At 35.0% G+C, this 16,890-nt stretch overlaps 2 protein-coding genes across 3 annotated transcripts; both read right to left on the bottom strand.

The window, feature by feature from the left end:
* Positions 1–24: 24 nt before the first annotated feature.
* On the bottom strand, positions 25–3,034 carry LOC129921794 (uncharacterized). The gene is made up of 2 exons (XM_056004657.1): positions 2,374–3,034; positions 25–1,817 (listed from the first exon to the last, which is right to left on the bottom strand). Exons 1-2 carry the CDS (start codon positions 2,463–2,465, stop codon positions 131–133), a joined length of 1,779 nt encoding a protein of 592 aa, XP_055860632.1. The 5' UTR covers positions 2,466–3,034; the 3' UTR covers positions 25–130.
* A 4,594-nt stretch (positions 3,035–7,628) lies between these two features.
* On the bottom strand, positions 7,629–16,674 carry LOC106066911 (uncharacterized). Of its 2 annotated transcripts, XM_013226014.2 has the most exons (3): positions 16,540–16,674; positions 14,138–14,327; positions 7,629–8,956 (listed from the first exon to the last, which is right to left on the bottom strand). In XM_013226014.2, the coding sequence occupies exons 2-3, from the start codon at positions 14,305–14,307 to the stop codon at positions 7,789–7,791; spliced, it is 1,338 nt and encodes a 445-aa protein (XP_013081468.2). In that variant the 5' UTR covers positions 14,308–14,327; positions 16,540–16,674; the 3' UTR covers positions 7,629–7,788. The 2 variants fall into 2 exon arrangements, with proteins under 2 accessions (XP_013081468.2, XP_013081469.2); XM_013226015.2 differs by lacking the exon at positions 14,138–14,327 and having other exon boundaries at positions 16,540–16,659.
* Positions 16,675–16,890: the final 216 nt, after the last annotated feature.

The following is a 16,890-nucleotide window of genomic DNA, read 5'->3' as shown; positions in this document are numbered from 1 at the left end:
AAAATACATTTTGAGAAAAACGCATTTAAAGTTTTTAAAATGATATAAAATATTTATTGTAACCATAAAAATGAAAAAAAAGGGAATATTTACATAAAACAACATAATAGATAATAAAAAAAACAAAAAACTATTCATTAAAATGGCCTGATTGATAGGTTGGACCTTCTAGAACCTCTGCCCGGTGCTCATGCTCAATTCTTCGTTTTTTCAAGTTTTTTCTCCTGGACACTAATGCGATTGATTTTCTTTTTCTAACAAGCTGTAGTTTGACATTTTGCTTTTTCTCACTAGAAGAAATGTTCTTTAGTGTCCAGGGAATGCCTAATATGTCAAAAACTGATCTGATGCCAACAGGTCCATTATTGAAGGCTAAAACAGCAAGGTATGTCGCAGCCCTTACCGTTTTTAATGTTGCGAATTCTGTTTTGGGGCATCTTTGCCAAATGAGGGAATGAAAAGATTCATTGGCGTTTTGTGTTCCCATTCTAGAACATCTTTTTAACAGATCTGTGTCTGTTAGTCTTTTCATTATAGGAAATAACAGTTTACCTATTTCTGATGTGATGGTCTGGTTGTGTTTTTTATATGGCTGTTTTAGTGCCTCTGATCTCTTAAAGTGACACCAAGATGTAGCGCCATCAGGACACAACCTGTGGTTATGATCTAGGTCTGAGCTCATCATATGAAAAAATGAGCCCATAACAGCCAGCTTCATTTTTTGAATGTCGGGAGCATTTTGGCGCAGAGCTTTGGAATAGTAATTTGTAATTTTTTCAATTTTTGGCTTTGTAAGCCTATAATTTAGTTCTTTTTTGTTAGACATTTTTAAATTGTTCAAAGCATTAAACATTCTTTTTGAGATGTGGTTAATGCAGTCCTCTTTTAAGATTTCTACATCATATCCTGAGTTGGTAATGGCAGATGAATGCGATTTACTATCGCCATCACACAGCATCGTGCCATAAACAAGTTTTCTGGATGCCACAGAGCGCGAAAAGATTTTGGATGCTGCTGCGGCCTCCATTGCATTTGCTGAGCCACTGAAGTTTTTTTGACACATATGCTTAGAGGCATCAAAGTTTAGTTCTGCAGAGTTTGAATCACAAACATGGCAATAATTTGATAGGACTTCGGTGTCGATGACGAGTCCAGTATCAAAATCAATAACTGTGCCAATTCCTGAATGAGATGAGTGGCCCCTTTTATGCCAAGTCCCATCGAAAGAAACTGTAATAACAGGACAGCCTGTTGAACTTATTCTTTCATCTGTAGTTAGAGGTTGTGAAATGTTTCTTCCATGCACAACAGCAGATGCCCTAATCATACATTCTTCACCAGCTTCAATTATAGCGGTATTGACTATGTTAGCTAGATTGTTATAAGTATTTCTGTGCATGCAGGGCATACTCATAAGTCCACAAAACCTATCAAATTTAGAATGCGAGATTCCAGATTCTTTTAATGCAGCGACAGCGCGGACATTAATATCCAGATGAACATCATTACTTTTTTTTGAGGTCCAGTCGGACCACAAATATGTTTCACAATTTAGGCATTTGATTTTAATCAAATGAGCCATGCCTTTTGATTGTGTGATGCACATAGTTAATTTGTTGTCAAAGCAATGTGGACAGCACAACAAGGAGACCATTGTGGTCAATTGCATTGAATTCATCATGACGTATATGAAATCTTCAGGCAGCCTCTTATTGGTGTTATCAGCGTTAGTAACTGCAGTTAGGGATATTTTTCGCTCAGCTGCACTTGCAGGCTGTGTTGTTGCTGCTTCAGATCCAGCTGTATCCAAAACAGAGCTGCAAACAAATAAAAAATAAATTAGAGGGTCTTTAAAAAAAAATTCAATAGTATGAAAGTACACGTCACATCTATCACAACATGAAGATTATTTTAAATTTTATAATGCATTTTAGAAATCATAAAAAGTAAAGAATGTATAGAGACATGTTACATGTAATATAGATCTATATATGACAATATGTACTAGATCTAAAAAAAAACAACTAAGACCAAGACTTGAGTTGAAGTTGAAGTCCTACAATACTGTTCAATACATCATCATACACGATAATCAGATAATCTAATCTCTAGAGATTATCTAGTTCTAATGTGATCTATGCTCCTAATATAGACTAGATCTATAAAAGGATAGATCTCTATGTTTGCAATCATTTTCATGATATTTATTTAATGTCTATAGAATCTAGATTCTAGATCTAGATCTAGATGTGATTCATTGGATAAACACGTTGTCGAACTCAAAGAGCCAAGGTTTCATAGTCATTATTTTATGTGTCAGCACACGCTTGTCTAGTAAATAAAAAAAAAAGCAAACTCTAGATCTAGACTTACCTTTGTAATTGTGCATTTGTCTTTGAAGCATGTCGTCCTCTGGGCTTACAGTAACGTTTTTTCTTTCCAAACATATAACCTTTTGTTGGCATTTCTGAGTTTCAATAATGAATCGATTGTTGATGTGATGGAAGTTTACAGAAGAAGGACCGGTTCACGTCATGTGCGCATGCGTGCATACTTTGTAGTTACGGAAGCTTTTTCAGTGCGCATGCGTGTAATTACAGTAACTATAGAAGCTTTGATGGTGCGCATGCGTAAATATGGCTTTGTGGGTGTGTATATGAGGATATAGGGGAAAAAAAGAGGTAGTGACGTATTTTGAAAGTTCATTGCAGTACTATTTATTTATAGAATGAGAAACCATGCACATAATCGGAACTAGAAAAGTAGACCTTTGTATCGATACCATCTGTTAGGGATGAGAGCGTACATTAGCTTATCAACTATAGCTTACAAAATGTTGATTTTTCACCAAAACATCAAAATTTTGCTTATATATCTACATTTAAAATACAAAATTGATGTATAAAACGTATTTTTTTTAGTATTCTGATAGGGAATTCGTATTCTAGACATTTTAAACTATTAAAATCAATTAATTTTAAAATATCGATATTTTTGACCTAAATCTATGTTTTCTCACTGTGCATCCCCCTTAACTTTTCTTCTCCTTGTTAATTCTATCTGTTGCTTCTGTTTATTACTTACATTGTTATTTCTATTGTTACTTTTTTTTTTACTTTTATTTGATACTTCCACTTAATACTTATAACTGTTACTGTTACTATTACCTATTACTTCTACCTGTTTCTTGCATCAGTTACTTTTTCTTGTTACTTTTATTATATACTTATACCTGTTACCTCTACCTGTTACTTTATCTTACTTTTCTCGTTACTTCTATCTGCTGCTTCTATTTGTAACCCATACTTGTAACTTCTATCTGCTACTTCTATTTGTAACCCATACTTATTACTTGCTCTTATTACCTCTCTTTGTTACCTTTTTGTTATTTCTATAAAACCATGGGGAATACCATTTAAGATGTTAAGATTTACTATATCTTGTAGAGTTCTTTTAGTAAGTAAAGATTCCATCTATATTCACCTTCACTTGCCTGATGATCTATTGATCATCTGGTTCCATTTCTCTCCATTGTTTTGGACACATTTCGAGTCATTGACAGGCTAGGCGTTCTCTTGAATGTGTCTTCCCATCATATCTGTCTCGCATTCTTTTTTTTTTTCTGCTTATGTTCCTTGCAAAAAGTTCTATGTTGCATCGCCTGATTTTAAAGTACAGTCTTGCGTTTTTATCAATATTCATTTCTTTATAAAAAGAAATCTCTTTCATACATAATGTTAGTGTCACGACTCTTCTTCGTGTAAAATGATTGTTCAAATGTCATGTTCACGCAACTCTATTTATTACGATGACAACTTCTTCAATGATTTAAGATTAAAATTATTGAAATAAATTTCAGCTGTTGTTGTTAATAAGATTTCGTCTGCATTAAATCTCGACGTTCTTTTTATTATACCTTTATTGGAGTTCAAACTTCATGGAACCTGGATTTAGGAACCTGGACAGCTGATCTCAAAAACGGCTCTACCGATTTTTCTAGAAATTTAACATTATATTTATATTGCTGAGAAAAAAATTACTAGCTCGTTGGACACACGGGGAAAACTCTAGTTTGACCGTTTTAATTTTTTAAAGTAAAAAATAAATTAATTTGGCTGGAGACTACGTCTAGGTCTAGACTCTAGAGCCAATATTTGCGGAGTCAGAAGTATTACCGTAATTATTACATAACTAAGTAAATTTAAAGTTGTTAATTTTATTCAAGTATATAAGCCTTGCCGATATTTTTACGTAAATCTATTATAGATTACATCCAGATTCTAGATCTAGAAGTATATCTAGAATAGGTCTAGAAGTATGTCTAGAATAGGTCTAGAAGTAGATCTAGAATAGGTCTAGAAGTATGTCTAGAATAGGTCTAGAAGTAGATCTAGAATAGGTCTAGAAGTATGTCTAGAATAGGCCTAGAAGTATATCTAGAATAAGTCTAGAAGTATGTCTAGAATAGGCCTAGAAGTAGATCTAGAATAGGTCTAGAAGAAGATCTAGAATAGGTCTTAGAGTTCTAAATCAAAACTTTAGGTCTAGTGTTAGATCTAAATGTGAATATAATAAGCATAACAATGAATAATCGAATAATAGACCTTCCTCACTGGCCGAATCAGAAGATGAATATTTTCTAGCAGCTGACGGTGTCACGGGTTCGATAATCGAATTGAACCAAACAATGTTTGAATCTTCTCTTGTTTTTAAGGTAGCATTCATTAGTAAAGAGAAAAAGAATCGCACTAAACGTTGTATTAAAGGAGGTATTGTCTGTTTGTGAGACTATTTTTAAATACTTTTCTTGTTAGCCACACTGGTAAAACTCTAGTTTGACCGTTATACGTTTTCAAAGCAAAATGAACTTAATTTATATTTGGCTGTAAAACATGGCATGCTCGCCGTTGTGTACTGAGTTGTTTATGAAATTTAATGCTGCTTTCAGTTTATTGATTTTTCCTTTAAGCTTTGCTTATATTTTTACGTCATTCTAATCTAGATGACATCTCGATTCTAGAGTTGAGTTTGAGTTTTTAGTTTAGGCACATCGGCATAATTTAGGCCATGTCGTGCCCGTAATCCTTTAAGAATCACTCTTCCTTTATATAACAAGGGCTAAATTCCATACAGTTAAATCATTAAAAACAAGGTCTATTCACAGTTAAAATAGTAAAGTTTAAATCTGAAGTTTAGGCATGTCTAGAGTCTAGATCTAGTTCTATATAATAAAAGTAACAATAAATAATTATTCTTTTACACGATTGTAGCTTTGGTCTAGTGTCTAGCTTTTATATATATTTCTTGAGCAAACCTTTTTTTTTGTATTTTATTTTACATTAAGTTGTGGTTATGCTTGCCCTCGAAGTTTCAAAATATGTATGTATACAGCTGGGATTGCGTAGCCACGAGATATGTTGCCTGCCTCATTAATCGAAGGCAATTCTTATTATCACTTTGTGTTATGGAGGTATTGTAGTTTTTAAAGAAAATCTAATTGTATGCTTTTGTTGTTAATTTTTAGATTTACTTCATTTGAATAAAGGTGTCAAAAGCTTGCAGTTGGTTGACAATTTACTTCCTTGTCATTTTTGTCACGGCCTTACATTTTCACTTCATCTTTTGTCATGAAATTTGTATTGGAATGAATTGAGTTATAGCCTTTTTTTTATTTGAAATTTAATAAGTTTTTCAACATAATGATACACTTTTATGCGACATGTGAGTGTTTGTGTGTAAGAGAGAAAGAAAAAGAGGGAGAGAAAAGAGAGGGAGAGGAAAAAGATGCTATTTACATCATCTACCCTATAGATTGCAGGTCTGATTGGGTAACTTGATACAGCGGGCTTTACGTACATATAGCCATATATAACTTCTTCGCACAATTCAACAACATTTCATAGTGTATGTGTGAAGAAACAAGTCCCTTTAAGTATAAAGTGCCTTTTTAATTGTCAAGCATTTCAACATAACCAATATACAAGGCTAACATTATATACAGAACCACTCCACTAGATGACTTCCTTCTTCTTGTTTACAACACACTCGTCACTTCCCGCAAGTCACTTCACTCCCTGGTATTAGCAGTATGCACATGTGTAAGGGTTGACCACACATAGTAGCCTTGTCACCACAGTATGAAGTATAAATGGTTATAACACTTGAGCATAAATTCTAAATCTTATCATTTTAATTCTTTATATTTTTTCTAATAATAATCATCAAAATTATTTTTTTGTTGTTTCCTTTATAAGTTTTGCCTTACACTTTATCTTCTTAAGATTGAGGCGTTCCTTGTTGTCTAAATAGAAGTAAGTGGCTTTCAGTTCTGGGGTCCTGTGTTCGAATCTCGGTGAAGACTGAGATTTTGAATTTCGGAATTTTTAGGGCGCCCATGAGTCCACCCATTTTTTATGGGTACCTGACATTACTTGAGGAAAGTAAAAACAGTTGATCGTTGTGCTAGCCACATGACACCCTGATCGTTCAGCGTTGGCCAAAGAAACAGATGTCCTAAACCTTAACACCATCTGTCCTGTAGACCGCATGGTCTGATAGAGGAACTTTACTTTACTTTACTTTACTTTACTTTACTTTACTTTACTTTACTTTACTTTACTTTGCCAAATAATGTATCTCCGTTTTGTACTTTTGATATATCTTTTTTTCCCCAGATTTTTCTTACATCTAAAAACGTTTCCAACAGAAACTAAACACACACTTTATCGTCTGCATTCGCACTCGAATGTCGTCTTGATGGTCTCAGTTTGTAAGAGCCGTTTTCAAGGTCCTGTGTCCAGGTTTTTTTTTTCACCCACGATTTTCAGCCGATGGATTTGCAATAAAATGAATTTGTAATGAAACCAATAAATGCAAAGACCGCACCTTAAACGAAGAAATTAGGGACTAGTACAGCGATTGGACCCAACGATGACCTGCTAACTACTGTAAATAATAAAACATATGGCCATATCACAAGGTTCTCAGGGCTTACTAAGACCTTCCTTCAGGGAACAGTACCAGAAAAAAGAAGAAGAGGCAGACAGAGAAAGCGTTGCGAAAAAAACGTCAAAGAATGGACGGGCCTGCCATTGCAATAGATTCTATCCAAAAGAAAAAGGGAAATAGAGAAGGACGGTCAAAACATCTTGTGTGGTGCCCCAAATGGTTCAACAGAATAAGGGATAGGTGAAGGTTAAGGTTAAGAATAAAACCAATCTCTATAAGGCCATTATCTATTATTACACGTTAGGAAGTTAATGTATATTTCTATTACTCTGCATTGTTATGTCTGCATGTTTACACTGTTTCTGTTGTTTTTACAAAGATTATAACAACTCACTTTGTCTATCTTATCTTATCTTATCTTATGAAATATAGACGTCAGTTCAAAAAAGAAGACGATTACGTCCTAAGCGTGTACCTCAATCTAATCATGCTTGTTAATCAATGAGTTAAATTCTGCCAAGTCGGTCTGTCTGGAACAACGCCAAGTTATCAACTTTTTAGTGTTTGCTTCAATATTATTGATTACATACATACATATATATATGTATTCATAGAGTCCTATATGGGCATGTATTTTCCATTTCAGTTATAAGATTATAAGAACAGAAAAAAGTCCAACGTATATTTTAACATTTTCGTTTATTTAACTCTCTCTCTCTCTCTCTCTCTCTCTCTCTCTATCTATCTATCTATCTATCTATCTATCTATCTATCTATCGCTCACACACTCTTTCATTAAACAATTGTTTTAAAAATGTAAAGCTTCTCCTGTCAATCATTTCATTCTAATACTTCTTCTACTTCGTCTACAACATTATCTACTTGTTCTTTATCGATACAATTATCTACAGTTTCATCTAAATTATAGTCTTGCTGCGCACTTTCTAGACTAAAGTACGCCTCACTTTCTTTCAGTTCATCTTCAACATTCTCTTCTTCACAAATATCAACCCCAACACCATACGTGTTTTGAAACGACCGTAGTTTCTCACCTAGTTTTGAGTACACGTCTTTCCTTCTTTCTGGTAGACTATTGCTAGAGTTATCTTCAGTGTGCCTGATCTCTACACCGTCGTCTATTTCATTGTAATCGTTCGTCGTCGGATCTATGTTTGAGTACCCGTCTTCAACAGGCATTGCCACATCTTTCTCTGCATCAGAGTGGAAATCATCAATATAGTTATAGTCGTCTTCTGGCGCTGGGGTACTTTGTAGATCGTCGTCTATTCCTGTGTACTCAGCCTCTGATAGTGAATATGCTCCCTTGTTAGGTGATATATGTTGTGTGTTCACATACTGCTGAGAGGTGTGTGTAGAAAGGGTTGATATATCTGAAGTTATATTTGATGAGCTGTTAGGCTTGTTACATATCTTTCGCTGATATTCATTCCCAGTCCTAGAGTTATTAATATTAGATGCACTGAGACGAGGCGACTCCTTTTCACGCCGTTTCTTTATGTAGACTACAATAATAGTTATAAGAATGACTAATACGATGCTGACTACAACGCCCGCTATAATGCCTGAAGAATCAGACTGCGAGTTTTCTGGTTGACTGTTTACATTTGTTGATGCTAAATTTGATGAGCTTCCTACAGCCGTAGGTAAATAGCTTGTTGACTGACCACTGTCTTGTAATGTGTATATAAATGTCCTCTTCCCACTGACACAATCTTTTGTTGTATTTTTTAAATGTACGGAATTTAGGTATTCATCTTCATATGTCCATAGTATGACTGTTTCATTAGTACAATTTAAATTACTGTTACTTTTTCTATTGCAAACAATGGTTCTATTAAATTGATCGTTGTCACAACTGATATAAGTATCATTACTTTTCGATAATGAAACTCTGCTATTAATAGCGTTCGCAACTATATCATTAACAAGAAAGTCATAACTTATAGTAATTGTTGTAGTTTTTAAGTTAAATAATGAGTCTTGAAATCTGTGAAATAAAGAAAGAATACTTAATATAGAATCGTAAAACTGAATAACATGAAATCAAAAAATTGTAATATAGAAATTATTCAAATATAAATTATAACTATGTGTATATATTGTTACTAGCAGTTTGCACCGGCTGCGCCAGTTGATTTGTTCCTAGGCTTTCTATTGCTTATTATTGCCGGATTTGTTCCTAGGCTTTCTATTGCTTATTATTGCCGGAATTGTTCCTAGGCTTTCTTTTGTATATTATTGCCGGATTTGTTCCTATGCTTTATTTTGGTTTTTATGTCCGGAACACCCCCTAACCTAACACATTTTTTTGTCCGTGATTTACTGTATCTGTTACAATGAAATTTTACGTTCCGCTCGCTTTTTTTATTCTTTTTCGTTATCTGGAACCCCCCCCCCCCAATGTTTTTTAAACCTCCAACAACCACTTGATTTGGGAAGACCCGCTTCATAAAGCGCCACCCGACACATACACACTTTCCTATTTTGGGTCCGTTGATTTTAGTAGCACTTTTACTTATCCCCCCTATCCAGCCAACAATAAAAAGTGAGTCCGCCGTACACATTCCTGTTACCGTTTCTATATTTATCTTGGTAGTACCAGGCGACGAGCCTCGCTCGGTTTAATTGATATTGGAAAGATATTTACCGGAACTCAATTTGGAAACATTATTGTAAAGACGAAAATGAGCGGTCGGAAAGCGACTACCAATTCGAAGGATTGCTAGTATGTTGTGTTACCTCTAAATGTACATGGTGATTAGATTAGAACGTCTCTTAATTCCTCCTACAGTCTAGAAAAATCACAACATAGTATCTTTTGAGTAAAACTATCGGCCTATTATCGGCCTGGAAGAAAATCTTTGCAGTGTAACTTCTGAAATGGTTTCGTTCTGACATTTATATTGAAGTTAGTATATTCATAATGGCTTTAGTACGAAACATCAGATGATACAAAATCTTTAGGTTATAGGGTAGACCTTGGACCATGTAACAATGGCGGACTTTCCTTCTTAGACGTAAAAACAGAGCGCTAGTATTCTAATGAAGGTTTCATCAAATCCATTTTTGGATCAAAAAAGTCAGAGCAGTAAAGTGTAGATATAAAATGTAATATTTATTTTAAAATGTGGATATATATATATAAATTGTAATAAATTACCAGCAAAATAAAATATCAACCTGTTTTATACAAAGCTTTCTAAACTGGGAATATATGATGGGGAGACCGCACTAAAAACAGCGATGTCTTTGAAAAAAACGCTATGGACAGTATAGAGGGATTTCTTATTATTCAATAGTTACGCTGGGCAGAGCACTTATCCCGTAGTGGGGACGAACTTACGCCAGTGTTTTTTGGTGAGCTGAAAGGTGGTCGGCGTAACAGAGGACCCCCACGTTAACGCTTTAAAGACCAGCGAGACGAGACAACTGGAGGTCACTTACGAAGTCGCGGAATACAAATTTCAGACCACAAGAAAATCCACTAGTGAGGACAGATGTAGTTGGCGAAAAGAGAATCTAAATCGACCACATACGGACAATGGCTATGTCTGCGCTGTTTGTGGCCTAAGATGTAGGTCGCAGCTGGGGCTGCGTAGCCATGGGAAATACTGGGTATTCACGATATATCTGTTAAAGGACAATTCATAAATATTCGTAGAATTTAATTTGTACTTTAATAATGTCTAAAAAATTGAATTGCTCTTCCAAATTCTACTAACATATTTTTTCTACCCTTATTTTTTGTATTTCAGCTTGTGAAATATATGAGTATTCTATTTTTGGCTCTATTAAACTCTTACAAACACTTAGGTTGATTGATTAATTGTGGGAAAAAAAAATAAAACAAAATTTGCAGAGGTCTTATTATAGATATTCATACATTGTTTACACTTTATTGCGGAGAGTCGTGTAAGGGGTTTTAACTTTGAAAAAAAAACAAAAAAACTAATAGAGCCTACAATAAGATGGTGCGAAAATGTTTAATTAGATCTATTGTTTCATTAAAAGCTGTTCATGTTTGCAATGAAATGTTTTAGTGTACTGCACTACGCCTAGTGACGTAGGCGGTGTCAATTTTTCCATTGACGTCATTCAAAGCACTTTCATTCATACAATTTGCGCAGCCAAAATAATTTTTGGAGAGACTGGTGAAAGATAAAGGAAGATGCAAATAGCCAATAATTAGGATGTAAACAAAAAAGTTGTGTTGGTATTACTGATTACTCTTTTTGAGTACTTGTTATTAAACAACTGTTGTTATGATATTTAAGCGATGGTTATTATACAATCCTTTCGTTAAGGTTATTTAATTAAGCTGTTGACTAGGTTACATTAATATTATTATTTCAATTGAAATGAAAAAAGTTTCATTTTAAGGCGCTGTTGGATTGATATTCGTTGAAGGGAAAACAAAATACATTACTTCCCATAATTATAACGTAACAGGCTCAAAGTGACATGGCAGCCAGGTCGTACTGTATTTTATTTAGACAGTCACTATCAGGGCCCGACCGCATTACAAACCAAGAGATTTGAGACAGGGTTACTGCAGCGATTGGTCCCCATGATGACCTGCTAACTATCGTAAAATAACGAAAGCTAAAAATCTATGGCCATGTTAAAATGTCTTAGGGGCTTTCAAAGACCTTCCTTCAGGGAACAGTACCAGGAAAAAGAAGAAGAGGCAGACAGTAAAAGCGATGGGAAGACAACATAAAAGAATGGACGGGCCTGCCATTGATGGAGGCTCTAACTAAGGCAAAAGAAAGAGAAGAATGGAGAAAGACAGTCATCAAATTTTGCATGGTGCCCCAACGGTCCATCAGACTAAGGGATAGGCAAAGGTAAAGGAAATCAGGGCCTGATTCACTGTAGTGCAAGACTGCCAGGCCACTAATGGCCTCACTCCTAAAGAGGGCTACTTCTTTAAATGCAAAGATATATTTTTATACTAGACGGATTCGACCCCCGGCCTTCGTGCCTTAAATTGGACATTACTGATCTAGTGGATTGGATTTAGATCTATGTCAAACATGGAGAATGTTCCTTTCACTATTTTTTATTTATTCGGCAACGAAAATAAAAGTAGACTCTGAATATTGGTTAACCCGTTCAGCGACACATTCATATCAAATATAAAATACCGTGAAACAGGTTAACCCGATTCACTAAAAAGTCTCGTTCTTTTAACAGAGATTATACTTAGGTATTTTTTAAAAATTATTTGTATGGCTCTCCGGTTGTGTGAGGGACATTAAACATACACTCTCCTTTATTGTTATCAAATGGTCAAATGGTTTAAATTTTTTTGCGGGTCAAACATAGTGATGGGCAAAGTTAACTAAAAAGTAAGAAACTTTAAGTTGAACTAAAGAAATTAATAAAGGTCAAAGTTTAATTTAAAATTAAATAAAGCCAAAGTTTATTACAAAAATTTATTAGGGACAAAGTTTGACTAGAAAAATTAATTAAAGCCAAAGTTTAACTAAAACAAATAATTAAAGCCAAAGTTTAATTTAAAAAAATATGTAAGACCAGATTTTAGCTAGAAAAAAATAATCTAGTGCCAAAGTTAAACTAGTAAAAATTAATGAAGGCGAAAGTTTAACTAAAAATATGTTTAGTTAAAATAGTTGTTTAATTATTTTTTTTAGTTACAAAGTTGTAAAACTTTTCAACATTGGGTAGCAGTTGAAGCGCCCATCCCTGTTTTGTTGGTCATGTGTTATGAAGAACAACAAAAAATGATGCAATTAACAATTATTTTGTCAGTCTTCATTTGAAGAGGGTAAAGTAAGATGCTGGTAGAAGTTATTGGGAGTCAATATCTGCACTGGAAAGTAGTAGCATCATAAAATGTTGTTAAACACTTTTTTTTTTCCAAAAGCTTCTATGCAATATTCTAAATGGGGTTGTTCCGAATTATTTCTGAGTCATGTGGTTGTGTTCACCGGGAATCTGGTAAGAGTGTTATGTCAATATTTAGTGGTTTTAATCAATTCATTTGCGGCTAACAATAATTTATTAAGTGTTTAATAGACTCAAGTCTTTAGAGTTATTATTTTGATCTAGGTCTAAATCTACAGTTTGGCCTAAACAGATCTAAAAGCATTAGGATGACTAACTCTAGAAAAAAACAACATTTTAATCCACACCCTCCCAGCCCAAAAAGTAAGAAGAGTGTGTCGGACTTATTTTAACAACCTGGACGGACAGTGCTCCACATGTAGGCCTAGTGTACTGTACGTGTGTAGTCGATGATTGCAAGACCACCATGCGATTTTTTTTTAATTTGCGCGTTATGCAATAATGTTTGTTGTATGTCAGACATGAAAATAACACATTAGCATGGTTAGTCAAGCATACATGTAGATCTGTCTTTACACAGAAATAGATACACACCCTTCTTGCCCAATATGCCTGTGTGTCCAACTGATTTTAACAGCCTGGTTAGATAGACCGACTCATGCAGGCCTAGTGTACTGTAGTGATGACAATTACACACCTCGTTTTTTTTTCCTTGCGCGTTTAACGGTTATTAACTAGTGTTTTTGTGTCTTGAGTGAAAATGACACACTGGCATGGTTAGTCAAGCATTTACTTAATTTATACTAAAACTAGCCATATGTTACTTTACCCGCGGCCCGCGGGTCTGAATATGCTTGTTACTGATATAGTAAATTAGAATAGTTTGTGGGAAGCGTGATCTAGAGGCTGAGTACGCTTAAACTTGGCTTGGCTTGGCTACCTATGAAGGAGGCTCGAGGCTCGACACCCGACTCGAGTTGAGCTGTGTTTACTGAGCACCTAAAGGCAGCACGGAAACAAATGTAAATGGACCATAGCGCTCTGAGAATTCTATACGCATTAAAGTAGCGCTATATAAAAGCTATAGTAATAATTACAAACAATAAAACAAAATAATAATGTAATAAAAGATTTGCTTGCATGTACAGGGTGCGTCAGAAAAATGTATACACGCTTGGAACTGTCATAGACAATTTATTTTCCGTTCTACAATGGTAAATTTTCTGTGACTTAACACGGTCATCGTAAAATCCTACACTATGTTGTTTGTATAGGCCTACATATATATTTATCTATTGAAATATTTTAAATTAAAGAGCTTTCAAAGATATTTGTGTCCTGTTTGTTTTCTACTTACGTTTGATATAACTTTGTCCTTATCAGACATAACCTATAATTTATAGACGTTGTTTCCCATCTTATCAGAAGTGTTGCCTCAACCTCATCCGTTTGTATGACTCCAAAAATACATCCCAGTAACAAGTAATATTGAAAGAATATTTTCAAATTAAATAATTGGTAAAACATGCTCGGTATCAAGTATGTATCTGAAAAGGAAAAAAAAATTTTTTTTTTCGAAAATATGTATATACCGGTATAGTAAATGTAAAAAGTATATCTACATTATTTCAAATAGTAACGATTATTTTACAGACTCAACTTTTGATTTATTGTGATCCACAGTGTTTGATTTTAGTAAGTGGAAGCCCTGGACAGGATCTTAGTGGAAGCACTTACCATCATTCGAAAGTTTCAATATAAATGCACTAAATATAATATTTAACCTCTACAAGGATGCCACCAGTGCGGTGTACTTCAACAATAATATTGGGGACTGGTTCAAAACCACAGTTGGAGTAAGACAAGGCTGCCTACTGTCACCAACACTCTTCAATATCTTCCTTGAAAGGATAATGGAAGATGCCCTCGAGGGCTATGAAGGTACTGTTAGCATTGGAGGAAGAAGAATTACTATTACTAACTTGCGCTTCGCAGATGACATTGACGGCCTAGCAGGGACAGAAGAAGAACTAGCTGACCTGGTGATGCGCATTGACAAGACTTCCGCAGCATTTGTTATGTAAATAAATGCCGAAAAAACTCAAATTATGACCAATAGCCATCAGGGCTTTAAAAGAGGCATCAGTATTGGAGGTGAAAAGCTAACTAGTGTTAATAGCTACAAATACCTCGGAGCTATTGTCTCAGATGAGGGAACAAAACCCGAATTATTGGCCCGAATAGCACAGTCCACAGCAGCCCTTTCAAAACTTAAAATAATATGGAAAGATAAGGGCTTAGCCCTCGGCACCAAAATCAGACTGATGCGCTCTCTGGTCATGGCCACATTTTTATATGCCTGCGAGTCGTGGACGTTGAATGTAGAGCTTGAGAGGAGGATCCTAGCAATGGAATTGAGATGCTACAGAAGGATCCTAGGCATCACATTCAAAGACCGCATCACAAACCAAGAAATCAGAGACAGGGTTACTGTAGCGATCGGAGCCCATGACGACCTGCTAACTATTGTGAAAAGACGAAAGCTTAAAACCTTTGGCCACATTACAAGATCTACGGGGCTCGCAAAGACATTCCTTCAGGGAACAGTACCAGGGAAAAGAAGAAGAGGCAGACAGAGAAAAGCGATGGGAGGACAACATTAAAGATTGGACGGGCTTGCCATTGAGAGAGGTTCTAAACAAGGCAAAAAAAAGGGAGGAATGGAGAAAGACGGTCGACAAATCTTGCTTGGTGCCCCAACGGTCCAACAGACTAAGGGATAGGTAAAGGTAAAAAAGGTAAATATAATAAAAAATCTAAAATAATTTCAAAGATAAATAGTGCTTGTAAATTGAGTACTTGTGTATTGAGTACTTGTAAATTTAAATTAATTTCTTTTAGTACTTTTATTTTTTACAATGCATATTTTGGTCAACAACAAAAAAAAAAACAGCTTTTAATTTTGAGTTTGTTGAGACTACCATTAACGACCAAGCCCTGGACCGCCGCCTAGTTACTCCGGCCCTGTCCATCTAACTGTACAGGTGAGACTTATTATACAAAAGAAATATATATGGCACGATCATTTCACATCGCAACGTTATTTTTTTTTAAGTTTAGACTTTTACTTTCCAGCTAAAATAAATAGTTTGAGGCAACAAATGAATGAAATCGACACTGATAGGGCCCTTCAGCGGGGCAAGTCAGCGATATTGAACATCTGCCAAACCTGTATTCATCTTTAAGACACCTGCCCTTGCATTGCCCCCAAACATTGTCACTGCCTAAAGTCCATTCATTACAGTGATCTATTCCGTCATTACCACGGCCATTAAATGTTTGACCAACAACGGACGACGTGAACAGACAAACGATCAAGATGACTAACATAGCTGATTTCATTGTAAAATCCAAGAGCAGTATAATAGGCTGTCTACTTAGGAGAGACCCGTACTCCGTCATATATTGGCCAAGTGTCAGTCAACGAAAATGATCTATTATTCAAAAGAAAAAACACTTCCCTGCGCTTAGGTTATACTAAGTATCTTTACATTTTAAAAAAGGTAGACATGTCTATGAGACATGTTCAAAGTGAAAGACTTACCTAACGATTGACTAATAATTTAAGATATATAACGGAAAAGATTTATAATTGAAAAGAAAATAAAAGAAACCTGCGCTTAAATTATACTAAGTATTTTTAAATCTTAAAAAAAAGGTAGACATGTCTATGAGACATGTTCAAAGTGAAAGACTTACCTAACGATTGACAAGATTTTAAGCGACATTATAGTTTCCCCATACGATGTGAGGTGTACAACTTTGCATTGAATGGGACACGCAGGATGTTTAAATGAAAGAGGAACTTTGCATTGAATGGGACACGCAGGATGTTTAAATGAAAGAGGAACAAACTCGTTGTACATGTTCACTACCTTTTATACTACAAATTTCCTCTACGCGGTGATTCCCATCTGTTCGTACAATGAAGGGCCTGTGCTTTTGGTAATGTTAAAAAATCGTAATCATAATGTCAGTTATCTGATTTACGTGACGTTTGTTTTTATCGTAGAAATCAGACATTGTGAGAGCTGATTTTTGTGTATTATA

Source organism: Biomphalaria glabrata, chromosome 11, assembly GCF_947242115.1.
Source record: "Biomphalaria glabrata chromosome 11, xgBioGlab47.1, whole genome shotgun sequence".
Lineage (NCBI taxonomy): Eukaryota > Metazoa > Mollusca > Gastropoda > Planorbidae > Biomphalaria > Biomphalaria glabrata.
Note: the sequence above shows the minus strand (reverse complement) of the source record. Positions and strands in the feature narration are given on the sequence as shown.

What these genes read in the sequence shown, in the direction of transcription:
- LOC129921794 (XM_056004657.1), bottom strand. Translation starts at nt 2,465, where the DNA reads ATGCCAACAAAAGGTTATATGTTTGGAAAGAAAAAACGTTACTGTAAG. An exon ending in ACAAATGCACAATTACAAAG is followed by an intron (nt 1,818 to 2,373) that starts GTAAGTCTAGAT and finishes ATTTGTTTGCAG; the next exon opens with CTCTGTTTTGGATACAGCTG.
- LOC106066911 (XM_013226014.2), bottom strand. Translation starts at nt 14,307, where the DNA reads ATGTTTTACCAATTATTTAATTTGAAAATATTCTTTCAATATTACTTG. An exon ending in AGGACAAAGTTATATCAAAC is followed by an intron (nt 8,957 to 14,137) that starts GTAAGTAGAAAA and finishes TTTATTTCACAG; the next exon opens with ATTTCAAGACTCATTATTTA.